This window comes from Pongo pygmaeus, chromosome 1, assembly GCF_028885625.2.
Source record: "Pongo pygmaeus isolate AG05252 chromosome 1, NHGRI_mPonPyg2-v2.0_pri, whole genome shotgun sequence".
Classification (NCBI taxonomy): Eukaryota; Metazoa; Chordata; class Mammalia; order Primates; family Hominidae; genus Pongo; species Pongo pygmaeus.
In genome coordinates this window covers 173,387,511-173,404,885 of record NC_072373.2, presented here as the reverse complement: position 1 = coordinate 173,404,885, position 17,375 = coordinate 173,387,511, and the positions used below count along the sequence as shown (strand labels likewise).

The window sequence follows — 17,375 nt, the reverse complement described above, 5'->3', positions numbered from 1 at the left end:
ATATTAGTCAGGACATGCACAAAGGGCTCCTCCTACTCAGCCCAGGCCCTCTTTGGGGTAGAGATTCTCTGAGTCTATTCCCACTCCTTGCTGTGGACCACAGGATCTCAGCCTGCTCCTGTCTTCAGCTTAATGATGCTGTCACCCACGGTAACCCTTGGGGCTAGAACCCAGGTATACTGACAGCCAGAGTAGTATCTCCCAGTGGACTAAATTCTGACTTCTCGGTGAATAGAAGCAGGCAAATGGCTGGCCCCCAGCCTGCTTCAGATTATGGCTTCCACCAGGGACACCATCTGCCTGAAAGTGGTACCTTTCAGGACAGGGACTCCATTTCCTTGGCAGGGAGCACAGTGGCAGGAACTAACTTCCTTCTGGAACTCCTCCAGTGCCTGCTTCATGTTCTGCTTCACTTTGCTGGAATAGGCAAAATCTGTGGCTGTCACTAGTTCATACAGAGGCTCCACCTGGAAAAGGAAAGGGGCATTTATTTCAAGAGAAAAACATTTATCAAGTAGAAGTGTAAAGCAAAACTACAAAGGAATGGACTGGGATCAGTGCATAGAGACCACATGTGGGTTCCTATGAAACTAGATGGATCTCCCATCTTCTCTCTGCTTCCCCTTACCCGATATACACAAATTAGCTCACTCAAGTTCAGGTCAACAAACACTTAGAATGCTTAACTAAGTGCTAGGCATTAAGTATAAAAAATGAGTAAGATAAAATCCTTACTCTCAAGGAACTCAGAATCGAGAGAGACAGACAAACATACCAACAGATGGTTACCACATGGTGGATACCGGCACCAGCAGAAACTTGTAGAAAGAAGCAGGTGAGAGCAGAAAGGAGTGGATGCTTCATCTATCTTTGGTGGGGCAGAGAAGGTGATTTTCCAGCAGCTCATTGGAAGGATTATAGGAGTACTGTCCCAACATCACTACGCCCTCTAAACCTATCAAAATCATTCCCATCCTGCAAGAGTCACTATCAGGAACTTTCCAGAGCTGCAAAGCTCACAGAACACCTTCCCTCCATTAATCATTCAACATACTGTCTGCACTCCTCATCTGAAACAAATCCCATGTTTTTTACTGCTCCTTTATAGTCAATACTGTTTTTTTTTCTTTTTTTTATGAGCAGAGTTCCTTTTTTTTCTTTTTTGATTAGATTGTAAGCTCCTGGAGATCAGGGCAACGTTTCAGCTCTGTGTTTTGAGGGTCCAGCCCCCAGCTAAGTGAATATAGTGGCTGGATGGATGTAGGGGGATGGAAGGCCTCATTAAGGTGATGGCAGGGGGCATGGATGAGAGAGTTTGGCTGTCAGAAGCATAGAGGAAGAATCAGCAGATGCTACTCACTCAGTGGGCATGGCTATGCTTGAGATGGAGAAGTCACAAATAGATGTGGCATTATTTGTGGGTTAGAAAAACCAGAGGCACAGACAGTCCAAATAGATAGTTAAAAATATTCTGTTCCTCTTGGCTCAAGTTGCAACTCCAGGGCCAGGTTCCTCTCCAGCTTTTGCTTGTGATTCTGCCCTAATCCTGCCCTGGAGAGTTTAGGGTATGTCTAAATGCAGGCAATCATGACTAATAGAAGCCTCCCTTGGGAAGAAAATTGCTTCCATTTCTTAATGCATCTGATGCTGACCTTCGCTCCAGTGGGCAAAGCAAGGCCCCTTGGTGGTCCCATTGTCTCACCATTTTGTGGTCAATGAATTGATCCAGAGGCTGTTTGCAGAACCATCCAACCTGCTGGCCACACAAGGGGTGGGGGTGGGAGTTTGGAGAGAGAAAGAGGGGAGCTTGCTTTACACCAATGAAGAGCTCCTCCAACAATCTGATTTTGCTCCCAAAGCACCTTGAAAGGCTGCCATTAACCACAAAGGCATTTTCCTACCAGCACTGAGATTTGCTGCAGGAGACAGAGGAAATCAGAGGCCAAACTGGAATAAACCTTCCATATATACTGTGTCCTGGGAGCTGTGTGGAGGTCTGCAAATATGATCCTGCTTCATCCTCACAAACTAGCAATTATCAGCCCCATTTTCAGGTCAGGCTAAGTAATTGGATCAAGATCACACAATTCATATATGGTATTACCAGAATTCTATTCCAAAACCTGTGTTCTTCCTCCTAGTTCACCATGATTATTGATAAAAATGGCTTGATTATTCCCATTTACAGTCTCCCTCCTAGGCTTCTCCAAATTTTGCAAGCTATGGTTTGACTTGCAGCTTAACAGCAACTCCTCAAGACTCCAAATTTCCTTTTTAAACTTAATATAGCACGTTCGTCTGTTCTTTGATTTGCTGCTCATTTTTTTCCTGTCTTTTTTCTTCTCTCCTTTTGCTCCTCCCTCCTTACCTTTTGTCCTCCTTTTCTCTTTCTCTTTCTTTCCCACTTCTCCCGCAAATACACAGTTCTAACCACTGACATTGATCATTGGATCCCCAGCACACCTGCCCTTCTGAAAATTTTCTTTTATCATGTTGCTGCAAAGAAATAGTGAGCACCGACTAAACTCTACACAAGTTTCTATACTAAACCTTGGTGTTCTTAGTGATAACAAATAATTATTACCATAGCTAGCATTTATTAGGTGCTGAATTAAACACTTTATATACATTATCTAACTTAATCTTTACAACAATCTTATGAGTTCATTAGTCTTTTGTTTCCTTCTTGTACAGGTGAAAAAGCTGAGGCACAGAGACATTAAGTAGATTGACGAAAGTCACATAGCAAGTGAGTGGTGGAAAAAGGATGGACCTGTTAACCCTGTGGTCTGTTTCCTTTCAGGGTATATTTTTGGGCAGGTAGGTGGACCTATCCAAAGGATGAATAGGTAGCTATTTACACCAAATTGGTGGCATAAGTGTAATTTTATATCTCACTTTCTTCACTTAACATCCGAATATGAGCATTTTTCTACATGATTCCATCATCTTTGATAAAATGGCTTCTTACAGCTTCAGAGTATCCTTCTATATGGATGAGCCACAATGTATTCAACTCTTTTTCTGTTCTTGAGCCTTTAGGACATTTCCTTTCTTTCTTTTCCCTTTTGTTACTTCAAATAACAAACTAAGACATGCCTTTACACATACATCTTTACCAACTTGTCAAATTATTTCTTTAGTACATTCTTGCATTGGGTGTTGTTGGATGAAAAGCTATAAGCATTTTTAATGTTTTGAATATATCTGCTTAAATTCTGTTCCTAAAGAATTGTATCAGATTATATTTCCATCCTATTTGACAAAAATATCCATCTCATCACAGTCAATGCCATTGAGTATTGTAGACTTTCAATCACTGTCCCTTTAATAGGTAGAATATAATATTTCAGTTACTTTAATTTTTATTTTTTATGACTACAGAAGTTAAACATTTTGCATCTTTATAAACCAACTGAGAAGTGTTCATCTCCTTTGAGATGTCTCTTTCTTCAAAACTATCATTCCTTACATATTAAGGATCTCATTTGTGGTAAATTTTTTTTTTTGGTGTGTTATCAGCCATTTAGTTATATTCGTGGGTTTTCTTTGTTTTTTCTTTTCTTTTTTTCTTTTTTTTTTTTTTTTTGAGACAGAGTCTTGCTCTGTCACCCAGGCTGGAGTGCAGTGGCACGATCTCAGCTCACTGCAACCTCCACCTCCTGGGTTCAAGCAATTCTCCTGCCTCAGCCTCCTGAGTAGCTGGATTACAGGTGCACGCCACCACACCCAGCTAATTTTTCTATTTTTAGTAGAGATGGTTTTCACCATGTTGGTCAGGTTGGTCTTGAACTCCTGACTTCACATCATCTGCCCGCCTTGGCCTCTCACAGTGCTGGGATTACAGGTGTGAGCCACCGCACCTGCTGGATTTTCCTTTTTGAAATTCAGAATTTATTTTTGCAGGTGAGTTTTGTCAGTCCAAATCCAACATTGTCTTTCCAGGCATATGCTGCCACAGCATTTATATTTTAAGCACTCCCTGGACCAGAGTCATTCGCTTTGAGAAAATCTTTGATACCTTGCTTTGAGAAAGGTATGAGGGTCATTATTACAGTTTATTAAATATTTCAGCTACTTTTCCTTCTGGGCACATGGTAAGGCTGACATTCTTGCTCTCTTTGAAGGCAGGTTTGCAATGTGACTTGTTTTGACCAGTGACAGGTGAGAAGAGAGTGTCACTTCAAGGTTGAGACTTTCCAAACAGAGTGAGGTGATTTGTCCCACTCTTTTATTATCACTGCTGTGGTGATCTTGGGAGCACATGACAAGATGCAGCCCCCATCATCTGGATCTGTGAGCAACTACATTGAGCAAATCTCCCTTGCCAACACAATTTGGACATACGTGATTGAGAGATAAGCTTTTGTGGTATCAAGCTACTGAAATGTGGAGGTTGTTTCTCTGCATCCTGACCTATGCTATCCTGATCTCTGTGTGGGCACCATTCATTACTGTATTTTTTCCCTTCTGCCCTGGGCAATGACAATAATTCATACAATGGCTTCTCTACCAGCATAGGACCCAGCCAACAACCTAGCTACCCTGACTAGCATAGAAATGTACATGGATGACAGACTTTGTGACTAGGATTACCAGTTAAAGTCAGGCCATTCAGTTATATTTTAATATGAGATTAAAAAACAAATTTTTTTTTTTACTTTAAGTATATCCCATGCAATGTTTGGGAGATACTTACACTAAAAAATTATTCCTTATTTATCTGAAATTCAAATTTAACTGAACTTCCTGTGTTTTCATTTGCGAAATCTAGCAACTTTTTATGTGACTCCTTTACTATCTAAAATCTCTTTGGAATTCTTCAACCATTAATGACCATTTCACTAGGTCACAAGTTTTTCCTTCAAGACTCCTCTGTTGTTGCTCCATTTTCTTCAAGCATTTCACACTGCAAAGAATTCTAGGGCCAGTTTGACTTTTATTTCTGTAGGATATATTTGTTCCTAAAAGTAAACATTTTCACCAGGATGTGTTTCAGTTTTGTTTTGTTTTCAGTACTTGGCTTAGTTTTCAATGAGCTGTTCATTCTGCATTATCAGCTCAGGGAAGATTCTCTTCTTATATTTTTGATTAATGTGTTTTCACATTTAATCTTGTCTCTTTCTTAGGAAGAAGTCTCTGTGTTTTAAGCTTTCTACTCCTGTACTCTCTGTCTATCATATTTCTTTTCTGCCATTGTTTTAATCTCCCTGTCTCTTGCGTCTGCATTATAAGAACATGTTTATAACACCTTCCACATCACTGTCTCAATTTTCTGCAATGTCAATTCTGTCCTTTATAGCTTCCAATGTGGGCTTTAATTCTGTTATTGTATGTTTGGTTTCCTGTATTCAGCCACTTACTTGCCTTTTCATCTGATTAGTGTCTAAACACCTCAGCTTTTATTTCATAAATTCTTCATTTCCTTGAATTGTATGATAATCACGGAAAATGTATTCTAAAATCTACTTCTATTTTTCTGGTTTTTTAGACATCATTATTTCCTATATCATGAACATAATTTCAATCTTTTGTGTTCAAGATCTCTTTATATGTTCATTGCTGTCTCTTAAGTCTTCTTTGAACAAAGAGCTACCTATGTCTAAAGTTTACCACTAAACATTAAGAATGGGTTCCTCTGTGGTCTCCTTCCCTGCCTACCTGCTTCTATAGAAATCACGTTTTAGGCCTTGATCTTGAAGACTGGTTTACATAATTAAGCCTTGGCTGAAACTATTGCATCTAGAAATTACTTGTCTACTGGGCTCTGCTGTCCTGAAATCAATTGCCACTCCAGCTACCTGGTAAGCTGGCTTTGCGGAGAAGAATTATCCTGACATAATGTGAAGCCATCTGCAGTTCCCTCTTGCCAGAAAAAAAATGCATGTGAGAGTGGGATGCCCAGAGTGTATATTTCCAACTCAGGGTGGGAAGGTACAGAGGTGTGTGAAAGCCATCAACATTCCTGCCTCCTCCACTCCTGCAACACTCCCAAAACATCTCTGATTCTCTAACACATCCCACATCACATCACATGCTTGGCATTTGACATTCCCAGTGCCCAGGTAGGCACATTCAACTGATCTGAGTAACCAGGGCATTCATTTGGTTCTTAGTTTTTTAAAAAAGATTCAGGTAAGATATCTCAGGAAAAAGAGATAAAGGCTAGGGATCTATTTTCCCTTGAACTCTGTTCTCTCCCATTACCAGCTGTGATGCCAACCAATGTCACCATGGCATCAGCCAAGCCCAGATTTCTCAGAAGCTCCTGCAGCTCAGCTGATTTTATCCTTTTCATGTTTGCCAGCAACTGTACCCTAAGTGCCACTGCTGAATAAGTGCAAAGGAGAGGGTTTGAATGGCAGCCTTCTTGTTCTGCAGAAACTATGTATTTGACATGCAAATAAAGAAATCACCAGGCTGGGGACTGCAGAGTCTCTCATCAGAGCACCAGCCCCTCAACCCTCCACCTTGATTGCAAGGTGGGATCTCCAGCGAGTAGGTACTGGCCCATAATGACTGTACAGACATTGGCAAGAAGAGCATGGTGTTAAGACGTGCTATGGGCACTGTGCAGAAGTCCCCACAGGCAAGGACCTACCATTGCTGACGTGTATGACAGTCCTGGTCTAACAAACATCTTTTTAGTTTAACATTGTAAAACTCCTCTAGTTTGGGTGACAAGTGGTTAGGATCATTATGTTTTATTCATCAAACCCACAGGAAAGTCTAGAGGGGAGGGAAGAAGTCAAAGTCTTTTGTTTGAACCGAATAGACTCTTGAGCAGCCAAAGATGGATACAACTTCTCTAGCCCTTGATTTTTGTCAATCACAATATGGAGATAAGAATAATTAATTTGCAGACCACTGTGGGGATTACATAAAATAACATTTCTAGATGTTAGATGAAGAAATATTTCTAAAGAGGGTCGTGAATATATTAGGTGCTCAAGACATGTTAGTTGTTGTGATGTCTTATCCTGTCCTGTAAGATAGTTTTGTGTGTGTGTATCTTACTGTTCCTCGTAGACCATATGCTTTATCCTTGCATTTTCCTCTGTTTTCCCCTAGTACCTTACTTCCTGTAGCATAGCAGGAATTTAGCAACTATTTGTTGGTTGAATGCATAATGTTTAAATGAATAAATAACTAAATGAGTGATTCTCTAATGAAATAAAAGGAATATTCATTTAATTGATTAAATTTAATTGATTAAATTTTAAATGAATTAACATTTCTTTTATTTCACTAGAGAGGCTAGAGGCCAGGCACAGTGGCTCACACCTATAATCCCAGCACTTTGTGAGGCAAAAGTGGGAGGATCGCTTGAGATCAGGAGTTCAAGACCAACCTGGGGAACATAGCAAGACCCCATTTGTAAAAAAAAAAAAAAAAAAAAAATGTTAATTAGCCAGGTGTGGTGTCATGCACCTGTAACCCTGGCTACTTAGGAGGTTGAGGCAGGAGGATCACTTGAGCCCAGGAGTTGGAGGCTGCAGTCAGCCAAGATCATGCCACTGAACCCTAGCCTGGGTAACAGAGCAAGACTCTGTCTCTAGAAAAGAAGAAGAAAAGGGAGCAAGCTAGAATTAGAAGCTGATTGTTAGTTTCCTTTAGCAACTTGGGGCCCAAGTGAGAGGGAGTCGAGGGTCTCTAGGTAGTACTGAGCAGTGCGTTATAATTTATTTATTTCAAATATATTTTCTACTATCGTATACGTGTCTCAAAATTAGGGCCTGGGTCTTAGTGATCTCTGCATTTTATACCTTGGCTCATGGTAGGTCCTCAGAAGCTATTTTCCGGGTGGAGGAAAGGATGGGTAGAGCAGCGTTGTGTACCTTAACTTTGGTGATGGCTGGGTTGTACTGCACAGCGTCTCCCCACTCCTGCATCAGGTCCGCTGTCGGCAGCTCCTGGTATGCCAGGGTGGTGATGTGCTCACTTGCCCCTCCTCGTACCAGGACCACCAAGTCCTCCACCATGGTGTCCCTCTTGTTTCTGTCTGGAATGGACACAGAGAGCTAGCAGGTCACAGAAGATATCCCTTTGCCCCCTAGAATTTACTGCAACCCAACCAACAATTTGGGTACATCATATTCACTGAACTTGTCTGAGAGATGTGGGTGGACCAGACACTTCCTTGCCCACAGGGAAGTCATGATGTATGGGGCAAAGGGAAACTCACCCAGCCATAGGCAATACAAATTGAGGGCAGGACAAGAAAAAGACATTTATCTTGAGCAGCTGTAAGTGCTAGTTTCTGAGTAAGTTTATGGAAGATAGATGATAGCTAGATTAGATAGATAAATAAATAGATAATAGGTAGGTAGATAGGTAGATAATAGACTGGTAAATAGGTAGGTAGATAGGAGAGTAGATAGGAAGATAGATGATAGGTAAGTAGGTAGATAGATAGGTGATAGGAGATAGATAATAGATTGGTAGAAAGATAGATAGATATATAGATAGATAGATAATAGATAGTAGATAGATAATAGTAGATAGATAGATAGATAATAGACAGACAGACACACAGACAGGTAGATGGATAGAGAGAGAGATAGACAAGCTATGATATTTTCTTTTACTAGACAGCAATTTTAGGAGCCCAGCATTATTAGCTCTACTTCACAAATTATGAAACACATACCTGGAATTGTTAAGTGACTTGCCAAGGCCTGCACAGCTAGTAGCTGATAAAGATAAATTTTAAACAAGGTCTGCCTGGTTTCATAGCCACTGTTCCTTGGTCAAATAACTTTCCTCTCTCCAAACTGGCTCCTGCAGGTAGAGTGTAGTGGAGCTCACCTGGTGGAAACTGAATTCATCCTCTCCTCTACTCACCCTACACACCTTGACCAGGCATGAGTCCAACTCTGACTTTGTCTAGCCTTGTGGTTTGGGACAAATCATTTATACAGTATGAGATTTCTTTTTTGTTCTCATCTATAAAGTGGATACTCTGCATCCGTGTAAAGAATAAATGGTATATTAACAGCTAATAATTATTGATTATTTATGTGTCAGTCACTAATCTAAGTGCTGTACATGTATGAACGCATTTAATCTTCACTACAAAATAGTAGCTATATAATCCTCACTGTGCAGATAAGAAATCTGGGAGAGATGAAGGTACTTACCAGACAGCCCTGTCCAGGCCCTAAATTGTCTCACTTCTTTGTGTGAGATGACAATTATGGGAAAATTTATAAAGGCTGTGCTAAGCATGTAGTTGACAGTTACTAAACAGTGGCCACTATAAAGCAATTATTATTTTGACTTATGGAGTTGCCCAGAAAGCCCTCAACCATATCAGTGAGTTATTTCCATTCTAATGTGTCTATGTCGCCAGTGCCAGAAGAACTGGTGTAAAACAGCCCAGCGCGGTGGCTCATGCCTGTAATCCCAGCACTTTGGGAGGCCGAGGTGGGTGGATCACTTGAGGTCAGGAGTTTGAGACCAGCCTGGCCAACAATATGGCGAAGCCCTGTCTCTACTAAAAATACAAATATTAGCTGGGCATGGTGGCACACGCCTGTAGTCCCAGCTTTTGGGAGGCTGAGGCAGAAGAATCCTTTGAACCCGGGAGGCGGAGGTTGCAGTGGGCTGAGATCATACCACTGCACTCCAGCCTGGGTGACAGAGTGAGACTCCATCTCAAAAAAAAAAAAAAAAAGAACTGGTATAAAACAGCTCCTCAAGTCTGAGCCTACAACACCTGAGCAGCATTAAAAAGTAGGGGAGCGTCTCTGCCAGGCATGGTGGTTCATGCCTGTAATTCCAGCACTTTGGGGGTACCGAGGCTTGTAGATGGCTTGAGCCCAAGAGTTTGAGACCAGCCTGGGCAACATGACAAAACCCCGTCTCTGTAAAAAATAAAATAAAATAAAATAAATAATAATAATAATAATTAGCCGAGCATGGTGGCATGCACCTGTAGTCCCAGCTACTCAGGAGGCTGAGGTGAGAGGATTGCCTGAGCCCGGAAGGTGGAGATTGCAGTGAGCCGAGATCACGCCATTGCACTCCAGCCTGGGCGACAGAGTAAGACTCTGTCTCAAAAAAAATAAATAAATAAAAATAAAAAATAAAAATAAAAATAAAAAGCTGGGGGAGGGGAGGAGTCCTCATCTACTGCCAACAGGAGTATAAATTGGTACAGCCATTTTAGAAAACAGCTTAGCACTATCTAGTCAAATAGAAAAAGCACACCCTCTAAAATCCAGCAATTCCAGTCCTATGTGTATTCTCTGGAAAGACACTTGTACGTGTGTACCAGGTAACTACGTAAGATGTTCAGAGCAGCATCAATTATAATTTCTTGAAAGAGGAGATAATGCAAGTGTTCATCAATAGTAGAATGGACAAAGAATAAGTGGTATATTCAACAAAATAGTATGCAGCGATAGAAGTGAACTATAGTTATACACAAAAACATTATTTTGAATGGAAAACACAGGACTGGAAGGATTATATTCCATTCATATAAAGTTCAAAAATAAGCAACACTAAGTCATGTTAGTTAGCGATATGTTAGGTGGTAAAACTATAAAAAACAGAAGGACATACTTGGCATAGAAGTTGGGATAGTATTTGTCTCAAAAAGGGAGGGAGGTGTTGTAATCACCAGAGGCACTAGGAGGATAAACATTGTAAGTGTGGAAGTCACAAGCCCCTGTCACTCACCTTTTATTTCATTCAGAATACCTCTGCATTTGCCTGCGGACACGCCCAGCTTGACGTAGACCTCTTCAATGGCACCACCAATTTTAAAATCATTTTTGGCACAGGCATGGACGTTGTTAAGAGTATAATCTGAAGAAAACAAGGAAAAAGGTCCATGACGTAAAAGGTAATTCACTCTGTCCCTTTTCCTATGATCGAGTCCAGAGGCCTAGCCCTTGTTGGATGTCACAAGGACTCGGGTTCAAATAAATAGGTCACCAGCCTGATAACAAGAAATGTAGGCTGCAACTGGCACCAGGGCACAGACCTTGTAGAGCTCAGGCCCAACTTCCCCTTTCAGCCTCCCCGCAATGCTCTCTGAGGATTTTTGCTGACTTTGAAATAGGGGAAGTGCTCAGAGTCATTTTCTAAAAATTTGATCTCCTTATTGATTCTCTAGGGATAGATCCAGTGAGTAGAGAGACTGTTACAATCTGCCTGCCCTCCCTGACCCACCCTTCTCCAATCTTTGATAAAGTAGAAAAAGTGTGTTAATTAATTAGTTGAGAAAATGCATATAAAAAGTAAGGCATAGTATCTGGCAAAGAGACGGGGCAAATTTCCCTGATTTCTTCTTCATTTTTGGACTATTTCCTACTTCTTCCTCCCTAATTCTCCCTGAGGCATCCTCCTCCTCTTGTCTTGCTGAAATTCCAGACGTGACTTATAAGCACCTCTCTAAGCACTCTGAGGCCAGTTCAGGGAGAAAAGAGCAACTTTGACCACGAGGGCTGTCTAGCAATGTTGGTATAGATCAGTTTTTCCCAAAGTGCATTTCTTGAAACATAAATCCCGTGAGATGGTAGCAGATGTTATGAGAAAAGGAACTTCTGTGGTCAAGAAAGTGTGACAAATGTTGCATCAAAATAGGTGGAGAGGTCATTTTATTGGAGTACATTCATGAAACTTTGAGAGTGAAATCTATTACGTGTTTTCCCAACTTATTTAATGATTAAGCCCTTTTGTGGGAAGCAGTTTGAGGAACAGTGGAAAGCACTTTTGAGACCATTTTTATGCAGAAGGTACCTCTGATTTTGACAAGACTGAGGCCACATTATAAAAATTTACATTGTGTACCGTGTGTCCTCTTGCAAGTACATGGACTGGTAATCAAGCCCTGGCTCCACCACTGCAATCTGTGTGACCTACGGCAGTTCACTTAACCCAACAAGTGCCATGTGATAGGAAAGGATATTGGGTTGGAAAGCAGCAGACTTGTAGTTGACTGGAATTGGAAAGAGCTGGGATATCTCTATAAAGATGAATTATAGGGGAGGGATGGGGGTGGAATATTACTTTGGAGACCACAGTAATAATCTGAGACCTTGCTATGTAAAGTATGGTCTATCGGCCAGCAGCATCAGGATCACTCCAAAGCTTGTTAGAAATGCACTCTCAGGTCTCACTCCAAACCTACTGAATCAGAATCTACCTCTTCCAAGATTCATGCTTGATTCACATCCACATTAAATTTTGAATGTGAAGGTCTGGTCATGGGGTGAACCTATGGTGGTAATAGGAAAAATAGAAAATATAATTTGGAGGTAGAGCTGATGGATTTGAAGAAAAGAAAAAACAGTAGATTTGAAGAAAAGAAAAATAATCAAGGTAGACTGCTAGTTTTATGGCTTGAGCCACTGGTTGGATGGTGGAGCCGTTTCTGAGGTGTAGATGGCTATAGAAGAAACATATTGGAGAAAGAAAGTCAAAAGTTCTCTTTGGGCGCATGTTCAGCTGGTGAGAGTTGTTACACATTCACATACAGACATCGAAGAAACATTTTAACATAAACTCTTGGGTGCAGGAAGAGATCCAGGATGGATCCAGGAAGAGATCCAGGAGTTATCTGCATGCTGAAGGTATTTAGAACCATGGGATTGGATACAATTGCATAGAGAGAAAAGCTGTAGAAAAAAGAATGGCCTAGGGAGCTAGGCAGAGGAGGACTGACATTGTCAATCAAAAAGAGGAAGAAGAGGAATCTGCAAATGACACTGGGAAGGTGTAGCCAGGAAGTAGAAAGAAAACTACAAGTTCAACTTATGACTCTTCCCCCAGCTTTTAGGAAAGCCGTGGTCCCTTGGGCAGTGTACCTCCTCTCTCCATGGCCTCTTTGTTCATGACGAGGGTGTATTCATAAATGCCCCCAAGCACGGCCTCTGTGATGTAGTGGGTCCCAAAATCACGGAAGAGATCTCTGTATTCCCCATAGCTGTACTCCAGGGGCAGCCGCTTAACTCTCTGAAGGAACTCGTAATGGAGCATGAGGCTTCTGGGTTTCAGCTTGTAATGTGCTACTTCAAGGTCAGAACGTGCATGCAGAAACATGCTTTTCTAAATGAAATACCAACATGGGAAAACCAGACCTTTAAAGTTAGGAATCTGGAACGAAAAGATGAACTTTACAAATACCATCCGATGTTCTTGGCCCGGGGTCATCACTCTTATGATTCCTTTAGGATACTTGAGGGAAGACAGCCTCTTTGACAAGCTTTCAATGCTCATAAATATTCTGACATCCTGTTCAGGTTGGAAGAGCTTGCTCTTAACTCACCTCCTTACTGTAGAGAATAAGGACTGGGAAGGGTAACAAAAGCAGGCACGGCAGGGAGCAGCTGGAGGGCATGGGACCTCTCTGATGGGACATGGGGTTTGCTAACCTGCAAAAGTGCCTGCTTTGCTGATGCCTTGTAAACTCTGAAAAAAAAGCAGTGCAAGAAAGAGTAAAAGTGGTGCTTTAGGAAAACCAGCTGTGACAGCGTACGGCAGGAGTCAGCAAAATACAGCCTCACACCAAACCCAGTACCTGTACCTGTAAATAAAGTTTTATTGGAACACAACTGCATCCATTTATTTACATATGGTTTACAACTGGTGTCACACTCCAATGGCAGTGTTGAAGAGTTGCAGCAGAGACCTTGCAGTCTCACAAAGCCTAAAATATTTACTATCTGGACCTTCACAGAAAAAGTTTGGTGACTCTCCATGTATGGAACCGACTGAAAGCTGGTGATGCCAGATGAAGTATAAACATCTAGAAAGTGTTCGTACAACCCTAGGTGAGCATTCCCTATACTGCTGTACAGGCAGAGAAAAAGAGGAAGGTGGCAAACGCCTGTGAGATACGTTCGGCCTAATCCTAAATCCTTCAGCTCTACAAAACCATGTCAGCTGTGCTGGTGCCTATTTCCCTGGGGCCTCATTTCGTCTCCCAGCTTGCCCTCGCCCCATTCTAGGCCTGCCTCAGTGACCTATGACCCTCTTCCTTCTCCCTTACCCTTCCTAAATAAGCAGTCACTAGGTACTCTGTTCATTATTTTTCTGAATATTTTATGTTGCATCTCATTTTGTTTGCATTATTATAAAAGCCTCCTCCCTAATCTCCTTCCTTTCTTTTGCCTCCTTCAATGCCCCAATCAGAGTTGACATCCTAAAATTCAGATTGTATTATGACAATGCTCCTCTTGGCTTAAAGCAAAACCTTGCATGGCTTGCTGTTGTCTTCAGAATAAAATCAGCTCCCCTACTCTGAGTATAAGATCATCACAATTTGTCCTCCAGTAGCCTCTCTGGCTTCAGCTTCTACACCCCTGAGGTTTTCCTCTCCATACTTTACTACTTTCTACCAACCACGTACATCAGCATTCATCCAACTTTTCACTGTGCCCCAAGCCTGCCATTCTCTTTCATTTTATTTTGCACATGCTGTTCCTTCTCCCTGAAATGTTATTTTCTCCCTTTTCTGCCCTACATATACCTACTTATCTTTTAAATTTCTACTTTGCCATTGCCTCCAATCTGACAACAACCTGAAGGTCCCAGATGCACCCTGGCACTGCCTTTTCTAGGATTGCATTGTACTTGCTTGCATTTCCTTTATAGCATATGCCATGTTGTATTATAACTGATGTAATTAAGAAAAATACGGCCGGGAGCGGTGGCTCATGTCTGTAATCCCAGCACTTTGGGAGGCCAAGGCGGGCAGATCATGAGGTCAGTAGATCAAGACCACCCTGGTTAACATGGTGAAACCCCGTCTCTACTAAAAATACAAAAAAATTAGCCGAGCACGGTAGCACGTGCCTGTAGTCCCAGCTGCTCGGGAGGCTGAGGCAGGAGAATCGCTTGAACACAGGAGGTGGAGGTTGAAGTGAGCTGAGATCATGCCACTGCACTCCAGCCTGGGCAACAGAGCAATACTCTGTCTCAAAAAAAAAAAGATAATATATTGGCTTTCATGTTTGCTGCTCCTACTACACTGCACTGTGAACATGAAGGCAAGAATATTATCTTAGAGACTACAGATCCCTAGTCTATCTCTAGGATAGTGCCTGGCCCAATGCTAGCATCCTATAACTGGCAATTTGAATCAGGGAGCTCGAAGGGAGAGAAGGAGAGAAGGAAAAGGGGAGGGAGTAAGCAACAGGAAGCAGATGATATGGTCAGATTAGTATCATAGAAACATTTCTTCATGCGTGTGAAGGGGAAAGCTAGGAGACAGAGAAACTATTTAGTTGGGCACAGTAAGAGATGAAAGGACATGGATTAATTAAGAGGTAATAGGAGTTAGTGTAAACAAATATTGAATAGTAATACTGAAGGATTTGGTAATCAACAGATGTGGACACGAAGCAGAAGTGAGAGCCAGATATGATTCTGGCTCAGTTCTTAGTCTGGAAAAGTAGACGGGAATATGCTATTAACATCCATTGAAAATTTAGGAAGAAGACATTGCCTTGGAGTGTCAGCATGATGCCCAGGTGAGATGCTCAGAAGAGTGGATAGGGAAGGTCTGAAGTTTAACCGAGAGGTTAGAAGCAGTGATGAAGGCTCATAGCTTGTCCCTGTAAAAGAGGAAGTGAGTTGAAGAGGGCAGGCACCCAGGGGAGATTGGAGAGTACATCGAGAAGAGGGCCACGAATTAAATAAAGGACAGATGGGAATATTAGACCCAGGAAGGAAGCTGATAAGGAGCAGACAGAAAGCAGGAGAGCGATGGTTTGGTCATCTCCACTGAGCACCCTAAGAAGTCAAAGAAGAGATCTTGGGTGACATTCCAGAAAGGAATTTCAGCTGGATATCTGGGATAAAAGTCAAATTCCTGTGGGCTGAAAAGTCTCCAGAGAAGTTCTGGTCTTCAAAGCTACATCTTAAGCTTATTGAAACCCTAAGGGAAAAGTTTATTAGAAAATGAAAGAAAATAATTACAGAAGGTTATCTCTGCCTGGTCTCTCTAAAAAGTAAGTTAGCTATTTTTTTTTTAGAAGATTTCAAGACAACAGAAAGATAATTGGTTGTCAGGACTAGTTATAATGTGGAATATAGGCACATCTGGGGCATGTCATTTCCAAAGGATCCATATGCTATAGCTGGAATGTCCCCTCCAAAACTCATGTTGAAATTTAATTGCCATTGTAACAGTTTTGAAAGGAGGCACCTTTATGAGGTTATTATGTCATGAGGGTTCTGCCCTCATGAATAGATTAATGCTGTTGTTTCAGGAGAGGGTTAGTTATCGTAGGAGTGGGCTCCTGATAAAAGAATGAAGTTCAGCCCCCTTTTTTTCTGTCTCCTGCATGTACTTCCTCACCATGTGATGCCTTCTACCATGTTATGATGCAGCAAGAAGGCCCTCACCAGATGTGGCACCTTGATCTTGGACTTCCCAGCCTCCAGAACTGTGAGCCAAGTAAATGTCTTTTCTTTATAAATCATCCATTCTGTGGTGTTCTGTTACAGCAGCAGAAAATGGAGTAAGAACATATACGTTTAAAAGCAACAAAGACATACTTACAGTATGAGAGAATCGTTTGGTTCTCCTAATATAGTGTTTGCCTCGATCACTTTGACTACTGATGCCAAGTTCAAATATTCCAGATATTTTAAAACCAAAACTGAAACCAGACCCGCTTGCCGTTTTCTCTATGACATTGCGTTCAAAATCTGAGTACGATTCATACTCTTTCAATATAAATTCGTATTTGCCTTGGGTCTAAAGAAGAAAAAAGAAAGGGTTTTTTATTTCATTTGACTCAAATCAGTTCAATACCAGTGAGCAGACAGCCACTCTACTCCTACTATGTGCTGGATACTGAACTAGATGCTCTGGATACAGAAAAATCAGGGCCAATTTGTGTCCCCACCTCAGGGCTCTTGGTTCAGTAGTAGAGACAGACCTGATCAGTACCTTGGGTGGAAAATTAGAGGTTGGTTTTTGATTTGTATTTCAATGGGCAAAAATGTAGGGGAACATTCTGGGCTGTGGGCTCAGCTTAAGCGAAAGCATGGAGGTGGGAAAGGGGAGGGTGTGCCCCAGGAACTGCAAGGATAGCAGTGCAGGTCATTGAGAAGTTGAAACAGTGAGCAGAAAAAGGGGATGTTGTGAGAGGATATTCTGACATCAAAATAGGCTTTTGAATTACTTGTCCTGAAATCTGGGCTTAATTCAAGTATGACCTAGCAGAGGAAGTAGATCAAGCCTCAGGAAGATGATGTGGGACAACCTGGTGGTTGGATTGGAAGGGAAAAATTTGAAGTCAGAGAGAAAAACCCATGAGGAGGCTGTAAGAGCAATGCAGGTGATGGTTGATGTGGGTCTGGTCTAAGGCAGTGGCTGGAGGATCAAGTGACAAGGGCAGGAAAGTGCCTTA

The 17,375-nt window shown here is 41.7% G+C and overlaps 1 protein-coding gene across 2 annotated transcripts in view; it reads right to left on the bottom strand.

Annotated features, from left to right (window-relative positions):
- Nucleotides 1-17,375, bottom strand: part of C8B (complement C8 beta chain) — a 38,865-nt gene that overhangs the window by 4,322 nt on the left and 17,168 nt on the right. For both annotated transcript variants that reach the window (XM_054488770.2, XM_054488773.2), the window contains 5 exons: nt 16,520-16,717; nt 12,819-13,059; nt 10,687-10,815; nt 7,839-8,002; nt 314-467 (listed from right to left, as the gene is read on the bottom strand). In XM_054488770.2, the coding sequence (XP_054344745.1) occupies nt 314-467; nt 7,839-8,002; nt 10,687-10,815; nt 12,819-13,059; nt 16,520-16,717 (886 nt within the window). The remainder of the gene's footprint in view (nt 1-313; nt 468-7,838; nt 8,003-10,686; nt 10,816-12,818; nt 13,060-16,519; nt 16,718-17,375) is intronic.